This window comes from Moschus berezovskii, chromosome 22 (genome assembly GCF_049115385.1).
Source record: "Moschus berezovskii isolate FMDL1 chromosome 22, NW_MosBer_1.0, whole genome shotgun sequence".
Lineage (NCBI taxonomy): Eukaryota > Metazoa > Chordata > Mammalia > Artiodactyla > Moschidae > Moschus > Moschus berezovskii.
In genome coordinates, this window is record NC_142481.1 from 10,437,385 (window position 1) to 10,448,007 (window position 10,623).

Below are 10,623 nucleotides of genomic sequence, written 5' to 3' on the forward strand. Positions count from 1 at the left end.
AACAGAGCAGCAGTTGCACAGGCTCTAAAGTGGGGGCCCCACGGGACCATCAGGAGGAGGCTGTGACCCCAGCACACAGCCCCAGAGGTGGGGCAGCCCTGAACAGGAGCTGGCAGGGAGAGCAAGGCCAGGCGTCCCCTGAGGGCCCCGGTTGGTGGTGAGAGCGCTGAGCAGGGGAGGGGCAGAGTCAGATGTGCTCTTGGGAAGGTCCGTCTGGGTTGGTGGTCAGAGGAGACAGAAGGGGAGCAGGTCTGGTTGCACCCCATTTCCCAGAGGACTGGCTTCCTGCCCTGGGACAGTTTGCTTCCCAGGCCCAGTTCCCACTCCCTTCCATGCCTGCCCCCCCACTTCCCCAAGAAGAGCCAGGCTCTAGGCAGAGGCAAGGGGGAGTAGGGCTGATCTGATCTTCACCGCCCCCCCCACACCCACCCTCTTAGAGGTGGCCGCACCCTGGACTGAGGAGACAGTGAAGCAGTGCCTGTACCTCTACCTGGCTCTCCTACCTCAGAACCACAAGCTGATCCACGAGCTGGCGGCCGTGTACACGGAGGCCATCGCTGACATCAAGAGGACAGTGCTGAGGGTCATCGAACAGCCGGTGAGGCCCCTGGCCCGCCAGGCTCCGCCCACGGTGGGCGGGGCCGGATACCAACTCCAGCCCCGCCCCCGAATGTCCTCTGGCTGCTGAGTGCTGAGGCTAAGGGTCATCACCTCCATCCAGCTCCTGAGAAGACATCAGGGTAGCCCTGTAGTTAAGAGCTTCCAGTCGGACAGACCTCAGTTCACATTCCATCTCTCCCTTTCTCATTGCGTGACCTTGCACCCTTCAGTTAAAACCAAGCAGATAATTCAGACCAGCAAGCTTGTTGAAGCGATTCTGTGACCTCATGTCCATGAATACCTGTGTCCTTGTTGTCATGTATGAGTCGTCCCTCCCCTGCCTTGCTGACAGGAATCTTTACTTGTCGTGGCCCGAGTCCCTCCTGCTCCTCTCTGGAGCCACAGGGTCACCCACAAGAGAAGCAATGCAGCTACAGGCTGGCCTGTGAAATTCAGAATGTCTGTTCTTCCCTTTTGTTGCCAGATTTGAAACTGCTCTTCTCTCTCTCTTTCCCTGACATTTTATTACTGAGAATTTTCACCATAAACCAAAGGGGAAAATGTGGCAAGTTAATTCCCATGTACCTGCCTCCCAGAGTCAATGGGGTCCTTACCTGTATTGTGGGGTAATAGTCTGGCTGTTCCCATTGTCACGGTGAGCCCACCGGACTGCGAGCTCCTTGAGGGCAACAACTGTCAGCTCCACTTCCAGTTGGGCAGAGGAAGGGACGAGCCCTTGACGCCTGGCCCTCCTCCTCTCCCTGTGTTCGGTGCCTGTGGGAGGGTTAGGGCGAGACTGCAGACGCAGCAACAGGTCGAGCCCTGATCTGAGCCAGCAGCAAAGCTGGCACCTGGGTGGTCACAGCAGGAGGTGGGCAGGGGTCACTTGTGCCTGCAGAAGCCAAAAAAGTCTTCACCAAGGAATTGAAGAACAGCTTGGGCATCAAAGGTCAGGTTGAGTCCCAGAGAGCAGGCCTGGCTTGCCTGGTGGGAGGGCAGCATGAGAAGAGTGCAGGAGGGAGTTGCAGGGGCCTGTGTGTCTATGAGGTCGGGTGGAAGAGACCCGGACGCTTCTGCCAACCCTGCCCTCCTTCCCCAGATTTCCCCCACTTCTCTGAAGTCTAACACGCATTCTTTTCTCCCTCTGCTTCATTGAGATACAACTGATATACAACATTATCTTACAGCAGCAGCAAGGTCTACAACATAGTGATTTTGATACATGTATATATTGTGAAATGATTATTACCATAAGTTTAATTAATACCCATCACCTCAAAGAATTATTGATTTTCTTCTAACGAGACTATTTAAGATCCGCCCTCTCTTGCCAGTTCCTCCTCCAGAGGCCCAGCGTCCCCCCAGCTGCCTGGTCTCTGACAACTCCCCAAGCTCTCCCCCTGGGCCGCCATCCCCCTCACACCGCCCCGCGTGTCTCCTTTCTGGTCTCTCCCCTGCAGATCCGGGGAATGGGCATGAACTCGCCAGAGCTGCTCCTCCTGGTGGAGAACTGTCCCAAGGGGGCGGAGACACTGGTCACACGTTGTCTGCACAGCCTCACCGACAAAGGTGCCTCCCGGGACCCCATCCTCCTTCCTTCTCCTCTCCTGTCCAGGCCCTCCCCATTTCCCTTCCCAGGACCTGGGGATCAGAGCCGCTGGGTCCCCAGATGCTTGGCCCTCTTGTGAGTCTCTCCCTATCCTTGGGCCTCAATTTCTCTGTGCGGAAGGGTGCACAGCTAAAACACATTTGAGAAACTGAGGGGCCAGGGATTTCTGCTCTGAAATGGAGCAGCCCCTCCCCGCCCCCGCCACACACCCACCACCATTCATTTCTCCCCCTCGGGGTCCACTCTTACCCACTGCCCCCAGCCCCTGAGCTTCCTGCTTGCTCCTCTGCCTGCAGTGCCCCCGTCCCCGGAGCTGGTGAAGCGGGTCAGGGATCTCTACCACAAGCGACTGCCAGACGTCCGCTTCCTCATCCCAGTGCTCAATGGGCTGGAGAAGGTACGGGCTGCATGCCTGGAAGCCCCCACCCACGGGGCCACACCTGGCAGGGTGGGGCGGAGGGAGGCACCTTCATCAGATGCTGTGAGCACAGTCTGGATCTTGTCTGGATCAGTCTCAACTTGGCAAGCCCTGCCCCTCTCCGAGCCTCAGTTCCTTCCTCTTGTGAGTGAATATCCCAGTGATCCACTGCCGCCGCCCTCCCCTCCCACCCTACCCCATACACACGATCCTCCCGAAGATCAAAGTGGAGCCACAGAAGCAGGGCAGGGGACGCCTCCCCTCGAACGTGTGCTTTCTCTGGCCGGGTTTTGTTCCTCCCAGGCTGTGGGACCTCGGGTGAACCTCCATCTCCTCTTGGAGGAGGAGTCATCGCGCTGGCCCAGGGGCTCGCCTGGGGGGCGATGAAGCTGGGGCTGGGTCAGGCCCAGTGAGCTGGGAAAGCTAAACCTGAGGGACCAAAGAGAGGGAGAGGAAGAAGGCACTCGGGGGCTAGGTGAGGCTGGAGCTTGCCCCTCACCGCCCAGGGCGAGCAGTGGGCGGCCTCTGGAGTGGGCAGGGGGCATATCTGACCCCTCCCCTGCCTTGCCCTTGTAGAAGGAAGTGATCCAGGCCCTGCCAAAGCTCATCAAGCTCAACCCCATAGTGGTGAAAGAGGTCTTCAACCGCCTGCTGGGCACCCAGCACGGTAGGTGATGTGTTCGCCTCCCCACCAGGGGCCAGCTCAACCCTGGCCCTCGTATCCCTACCCAGCAGCTCCCCCAGGAGACCCCACCTTAGGTGGCAGGAGGAAGGGGTCCCAGAATTGAGAATGTGAAATGCTGGGGGAGGGATGCCACCACCTTTGGGCGGGGGGTGTTCATCTTACTCTCTGAGGCTGCCATTCAGACTTGGCGACATCTCGACATCTGTCCCAAAGTTCCTGGGCCACCCTCCCGTGATCCTTGGATGATGGTTTCATCCACGTTGGGGACAAAACTGTGGGACCGAGGACGGACTCTCTATAAGCATCTTCCCTGCCAGGACCTCAAACACGGGCTCCATCCCTGCCCTTCCTCAAATCTTGCCTGAACCCCTCCGGCTGTGGGTGAGGGGCCTTTTGTTTGAGTTTGGACTCACCCTGGCCCAAAAGAAAGAAAACTTTCAACCTAGACAGACTACCAGATGGCGTAGGGTAGATTCCTCAGCCGTCACCCCACTAGCTGGAGCTAGGGAGGATGGAAGCTGTCTGTTCTGCACATGACTTGGTGACTTAAAACACACACGCGAGTATCTGGGACCCTCGACCCCCCGACAAGAAGAGTGCCGTCCCCCCAGTCTCGTCCCCTGGGGCATTCAGCCCAAGCACTGTTGGCAAGTCTGTTGCCTGGCGCCCTCTTGTCCTGTCCAGCAGACGCCCTCGCCTCTCTGCTGTGCTGGGGACCTGGGGTGAGCTCGTCCTCGCCCTGCCCTTGTGGGTGCACAGCCCGGGCCGGGACAGGGAGAGTGGTTGAGTCACGGGAGAGATGGTGGGGGCCCAGTGCGGGGGCGGGGGCCCAGCGAAGGCCTGACCAGGCCTCTGGTTGGAATGGTTACCAGCTGCCGCCTCACTCAGCGCCTCCTGGCGTTCTCAGTCTGTCTTCCGCTGCTCTGTACCCCTGATCCCAGAGGGCGCCTTGTCTTCCTCTGCCGCTCCCCCAGTCTAGGGGCTTGGACCTGCCTCTCAGGCCTCCATACTGTCTCCTCCTCCTCTCCACACTCCCCTGCTGCAGGTGAAGGGAACTCAGCCCTGTCCCCCCTGAACCCTGGAGAGCTGCTCATCGCCTTACACAACATTGACTCGGCAAAGTGTGACATGAAGTCCATCATCAAAGGTGAGGCACCCCCGCCCCACCCCGCCCCCTCCTGGCCACTGCGGACCCGGGGAAGGACCTTGGGCTGGAGTCGGCCCCCTCTGCAATCAGCCAAGTCCGGGACTGCGCCCCCCACAGCCAGCCTCGCTCCTTTGCCTCCTCCCCCTCTCCTCCCTTCCTCCCCCACCGCATCTAGGGAACTGATGCACCCCCTCTGCTCCAGCGCAGAGCGGCCCTCAGGGAGGGTGGGGCGCCCTCCTCCCCAGCCCGCAGTGGCCTGAGGAGTGAGGAACCCAGAGCCCTTGGCCAGGCTGGCCGGAGACGGCAGACTGCACAGCAGGGCGTCGGACCGGGGAGCTGAGCCAGGAGAGGCCTCCCGGGCCGGGCAGCAGGTGACAACCTGGCTGGCCCACCACAGTTAGCAGTTTCTTAATGGCAGCCGTCGCTGTTCACCTCGCACTGAGTCTGAACCGCACTTTCCTAAGTGCCTCACAGGCCCACCCACCAGCCACACCACTCTGTTCCTGGTAAGGATGCAGACTTCCACTTTGTAGTCGAAGTGGAGGTTCCAGAGAGGTGAAGTAACTGGTTCGGGGCCACCCAGAAGCTAAGTGGTGTAGTGGACAAAACAGAATCTCAAGTTGGGGGGACCCAAGTTGGAAACCCGGTTCTGGCCTCCTGGGTCCCAGGGCAGCGCTCCCTCCCTCCGCGCTCTGTTCCCTCCCTCAGCTCTCCCCTCCACGTCCTCCATGGCTTCTGGTCTAGAAACCGTGCTTTCCCACAGAGGCAGGAGCCCTTACTGTCCCCTGCTCTTCTCAGAAGACAGCTGTCCTTGCTTCCTCCTCTCCTTTAAAAGCAGGGAGGGGGGTTTTCGCTCCTTGCCACCTAGTGTCTTGTCCTGCCTGAAGTAGCTTCAGTGACGTACTTCCTAGTCTTCCTCAACAGATTCTCTCAGAAACCTTTAGGTCAAGAGAGGAACTTCTGAAAATATTAAACACACACTACAACTGAGAGGGAACTCAGGCCTCCAGTGGAAGCGGTGAAGTGTCCCAAAGCTGAGGCTTCGGGAGTGGTCGTCACGCCCTGGCCCCTTAGGTGACCTCTGGAAGTTATGAGCCCATTCCCAAGGACAGTACCCACACGTGACCTTGTGTACCGTTTGAGGGGACTCAGATTGTGCTGGTTCTGGAACTGCAGAGCACACCCTGGCTGGGTCTGGTGGTTTGGGGGCGGGGGTCTGGTTAAGCAAGGAGGTCAGGCTGTGACTGTGCAGGCCCTGCCCATCACTCACTGACACCTGTTCATGGACCCAGGTTTAGTCCTTGATCTTACACATGGGAACTGGGCCCCACGGGGGAAAAGGGCTTTAACACAGGTCACACGCACAGCCAGCAACCAGGCCCTGGAGATGTCGGCAACACCCCATGCGGTTTCTTCCTACAAAGCCAAGCCCACACGGAGCCTCTATTGTTGAGCTCTCAGCAGCCCTTCAGCTGGTCTCCCTACTGGCTGTTCATCCCAGAGCACGCTTCTCTGCTCAGGCACCCGTGCTTTTCTCAGTTGCACCAGTAACCATGCTTGACTGTTAGCTTCAGGTCCTGTTTTGTGCCCCATTGGACTCCCCAGTGTCTGACAGTATAAGCAGTCATCACTGACATTCCCTTCCCCTTAAACCACCCTCTCTCTCTGATGAGTTTTCCTACAGCTGGACCTGTCCAGTGGACTGCCCCAGGGATTAAGACTCACTACGCACCTCTGCTCAGCCCTGTGCTGGGCCCTGCTGAGGACACAGCAGGGATGGGGGCAGTCCTGGCCGTGCCCTCCCGGGGCTCACAGGCCATCCCTCCAGAGTGAACAGGACTGGGGCAGGGGGCCCAAAGGGGCCCCCTGACTCTCCCTTGGGTGGGATGTTAGGGAGGGCTTCCTGGAGGAGGGGACACCGGAGCTGAGACCACAGGATGAACGGGGGTGAGGAAGCAGGAGAGATGATCCATGCTAGCAAGGCCTGGTTCTGGAACTGCAGAGCGGACCCAGCTGGATCTGGTCGAGGATGGTGGTGGAGGAAGGAGTCGGGCTGTAATGGTGTAGGCCCTGCCCACAGCTGGTCTCTCATAGACCCCAGTTCAAGTTCGGACTTGCTCTCTTGAGGGCTTGTGACAGGTACAGGGTCAGGTTGAGCTTTTGAAAGACCCTCTCGGGCTGCTGTATGGAGGGTGGATTAGAGGGTGGGTGGGAGGCCCAGGAGGAGGCTGGGGTGGAGCTGAAGGGGAGGAGAGGAGGGAAGAAGGCTGATTTTGGCGGCTTTCTGGCAGAGCAGGCAGCAGTCAACAGCTACCTAGACGGGAGGAGGAGGAGGAGCAGCCTCTGTTTCTGGCGGGTCCTCTTGCACTCTGTTCACCGTCTGCCCTCCCTTCAGCCTGGGTGCCCTCCCTCCCCTGCCTCCAGCCTCCTCCCTGCCTGTCTACCTGCAGTGCTTCCAGCCTCCCTCTCTGCCTTACAGGAGCTCCCCGGCCCCCATTCTTCATAGGCGCCCACCTCTGTTCTCCATTAGCCTCTCAAGGTTGGGGGGCCTCTCTTCTAGCTCAATAAAGACTTCCTGGTTGACAGACTCACCTGGCAAGTGGTGTTTGGGGCAGAAGGGGTTCAGAGGCAGTTCCCGGAGGCTCCCCACTAACAGTGGATCCGAGCACCACTGGTCTCACTCACTGGGGGTCCCGCAGCGCGCTCCTGAGGGCCTGCCCTCGTGGATTCCTGGGCTGCACCAGCCCCCCTCAGGCCCTTCCTTGCTCATCGTGCGCCAGACTTCCTCCTCTCGCCCCTCCCTCGTGGCTCTGGACTGTGACCTCCACATCCCCCCAGGCCTTTTAGCTCCCGAGCACCAGCGCGGGCCTTGTGCACTGGGTTGAGAGCAGGCAGTCTCTTGACCAGTCTGCTGGTGGAGACCATGGCTCCTGTCCTGAGGGATTGCTTATGGAAGCCACAGCTGCTTCCTTCTAGTAGAGATGGAAGTGCCACGCCATCCCAGTCAAGCCACAATGGGTCCCCGGGAGTAGTCAACATATCTTTCTCCCCTCAGCCTTTCTGGGCATTGTTCTCTAAGAGAGAGGACCAACGTCTCCCCACGGCTCAGTGGGGCTTCCAGGAGATGGACATGTCCTCTCCCTTAGACCAAGCTCCCAGGCTTTCCAAGGATCAGACCACAGTGTCCGCTTCTGCAGGGTTGCGGGGAATGTCTTGCCTGGAGCTTCAGGGAGTTGGGGCTGGGTCTCCCCTCATGCAGGCAGATCACAGGACTGAGGCTCTCTAAGGGGTGGTGGGGCTCCCACTTCCCAGGGGCTGCTGGGCAATGGGGACAGGCCCCCTCTCCGCCTCCTCACAGCCACCAACCTGTGCTTTGCGGAGCGGAACGTGTACACGTCGGAGGTGCTGGCCGTGGTGATGCAGCAACTGATGGAGCAGAGCCCCCTGCCCATGCTGCTCATGAGGACCGTCATCCAGTCCTTGACTATGTACCCCCGCCTGGGGGGCTTCGTCATGAACATCTTGTCCCGGCTCATCATGAAACAGGTAACCCGCCCCGACCACCCTGGTCTCCCAGGCAGGGGACTGCCGCAGGATGCACTGCCAACAGACGAGACAGAACCCCAGGTTTTTCCAGCCGGTTTGGCCCCTGTCCCAAGGGAGCCCTACCATGACTGGCAGACTGCTGAGACGATATAGCCCTCTAGGGGCCACTGAGTCAGACAGCTGTAGGGTGGCAGGGTGACGTGAGACTGTTGGGTGGTAAGAGCAGACTTCGAGAGGTGCACGTCCCAGGAGGTGTGGCTGCCCCTCCTTCAAAGTCAAAGTCCGTCACCTAGTTGTGTGCAACTCTTTGCCACTGCATGGACTGTAGCCCATCAGGCTCCTCTGTCCATGGGATTTTCCAGGCAAGAATACTGGAGCGGGTAGCCATTCCCTTTTCCAAGGGATCTTCCTGACCCAGGAATCGAACCTGGGTCTCCCACACTGCAGGCGGATTCTTTACTATCTGAGCCACCAGCGCTGCCCCTTGCCCCCCATTATTTGGCACTCAGTCAGACAAGAGGCATCTTGAGCTGAAAGATGGCCCCATTTTTCAAGAGAAGCTAGAAATGTTCTATGAAACAAAAAAAAAACACCTCTATCCACAAGTCTTCAGACTGGGTTCAGACCACAGGTTGCCACTTTGCATCATCTGGCTTAGAGCAGATGCAGGCAGATCTGGGGATCGGATGTCTGTTCTGCCCTTGGTACCTGTGTGACCCTGGACGAGCCCCGCACCTCCCTGGGCCTCGTAGGTTTAGCAGGGCTAACGTCGCCCTCTAGAGGCGGCGGTGAGAAGGCAGCGAGGCATGGCCTTCTTGCTGCTGCTGCTGCTGCTAAGTCGCTTCAGTCGTGTCCGACTCTTTGCGACCCCACAGACGGCAGCCGACCAGGCTCCGCCATCCCTGGGATTCTCCAGGCAAGAACACTGGAGTGGGCTGCCATTTCCTTCTTGCGTAAGGTCTTTGTCCCAACTTCTGGGGCGGCTGGCTGCCTGTAGGCCCCTTCACGACTGCTCCCTCCCTGCCCGGTCCAGGTGTGGAAGTATCCCAAGGTGTGGGAGGGCTTCATCAAGTGCTGTCAGCGCACCAAGCCCCAGAGCTTCCAGGTCATCCTGCAGCTCCCACCCCAGCAGCTGGGGGCCGTCTTTGACAAGTGCCCAGAGCTCCGGGAGCCCCTGCTGGCCCACGTCCGCTCCTTCACCCCCCACCAGGTACCCCCGGGTGTGGGATGGGTGGCCCTATGGGTCCAGCCCTGGGGGACTGGGCGGGGGGGTGGTCTGGTGAGGGCAGCCCGGCAGTATCACGAAGGTGCTGGGGTCTGAAGAGTCAAGGACACCAAGGATCTGGGTGGGACTTGGGGGAGGGGGGTGTCTCCGGGTTAGAGCTCTCCACAGCGCCCCCATCTGCTTTTCCCCTAGCAAGCACACATCCCCAACTCCATCATGGCCATCCTGGAGGCCAGTGGCAAGCAGGAGCCAGAGACTAAGGAAGCACCTGCCGGGCCCCTGGAAGAGGTGAGGGTCTGCAGCCCCCTCCCCAAGCCAGAAGTCCCCCGCACCCTTCCTCCTACCCACACAGGCCATCTCTGCGGGGAAGGGCTGGGCTGGGGAGGCGGGAGCCCCTTACTCCTGTGCCCTCTCTGCTGTCTGCCTCAGGGCGGTTTCCATCTTTTTTCCCACCATCCCCTTGAGAGCAGCCTGGGTCTTGGGTCCCAGCCGTCCCTGAGGTTTTGTGTGTCGCTCCGCACCCCCAGGATGACTTAGAGCCTCTGGCCCTGGCACCACCCCCGGCCCCCCGACCCCCTCAAGATCTCATCGGCCTGCGGCTGGCCCAGGAGAAAGCCTTAAAGCGGCAACTGGAGGAGGAACAGAAGCTGAAGCCTGGGGGACTGGGAGCCCCCTCCTCGTCCTCGTCCTCTTCCTCGGCGCGGCCAGGCCCCCCCCAGCCGGAGGAAGCCATTGATTTCCGGGAGGAGGGGCCTGAGTGTGAGACCCCGGCCATCTTCATCAGCATGGACGATGACTCGGGGCTGACTGAGGCCGCACTGCTGGACTCTAGTCTTGAGGGACCCCTACCTAAGGTAGGGACGACCGCCCCAGAGCAACAGAGGAGGAGAAAAACCAGGGCCCAGGGTTAAGTGTGTGTGCCTAGAGCCCAAGGCGGGGAGGGGGCGGGAAGGGTAGGGCCTGAAGAAGTCCTGGAGGTGCGACCACGCTGCCTTTGACCGGCCCCCCTTCTGTCAGCAGGAAAGTGCAGCAGGTGGATTGCTGTCAAAGGAGGAGCGGAGCCCCCAGCCCCTCACAGCTGCTGGAGAAGACACAGTGCAAACTCCCAGCCCCGCCACTGAGGAAGCGGGCGAACCGGAGACCAAGGGGAATAGCTGACGGAGCTTGTTGAGGGGCGGGGGAGTGGGACTGGGAGCTCAGGGAGGCCGGGGAGGGGCTTGGCCGACGGTGCTTTGCCTTTAAAAATTAAAAAAGAGAAAAAGATCGCTGGTCTGGGATATGGGTGTCGTCTCAGGTCCTTGCCTCCGTGTCAGCTGTGGGATTGGGCAGAGGCTGGTGGGCGCGCCCAGGAGGCCCTCTGACCCGTCATGGGGCTGCGCCTGCGCGAAAAGCG

The 10,623-nt window shown here is 60.0% G+C and overlaps 1 protein-coding gene across 5 annotated transcripts in view; it reads left to right on the top strand.

Annotated features, from left to right (window-relative positions):
- Window positions 1-10,499, top strand: part of SYMPK (symplekin scaffold protein) — a 33,713-nt gene extending 23,214 nt beyond the window's left edge. For 4 of the 5 annotated variants that reach the window (XM_055411824.2, XM_055411827.2, XM_055411825.2 and 1 more), the window contains 10 exons: window positions 438-598; window positions 2,061-2,169; window positions 2,506-2,606; window positions 3,204-3,294; window positions 4,358-4,459; window positions 7,818-8,005; window positions 9,039-9,215; window positions 9,423-9,518; window positions 9,758-10,084; window positions 10,248-10,499. In XM_055411824.2, coding sequence (XP_055267799.1) covers window positions 438-598; window positions 2,061-2,169; window positions 2,506-2,606; window positions 3,204-3,294; window positions 4,358-4,459; window positions 7,818-8,005; window positions 9,039-9,215; window positions 9,423-9,518; window positions 9,758-10,084; window positions 10,248-10,388 — 1,493 coding nt within the window. In that variant the 3' untranslated portion in view covers window positions 10,389-10,499. The remainder of the gene's footprint in view (window positions 1-437; window positions 599-2,060; window positions 2,170-2,505; window positions 2,607-3,203; window positions 3,295-4,357; window positions 4,460-7,817; window positions 8,006-9,038; window positions 9,216-9,422; window positions 9,519-9,757; window positions 10,085-10,247) is intronic. The other variant, XM_055411830.2, reaches the window with a different exon arrangement.
- Window positions 10,500-10,623: the final 124 nt, after the last annotated feature.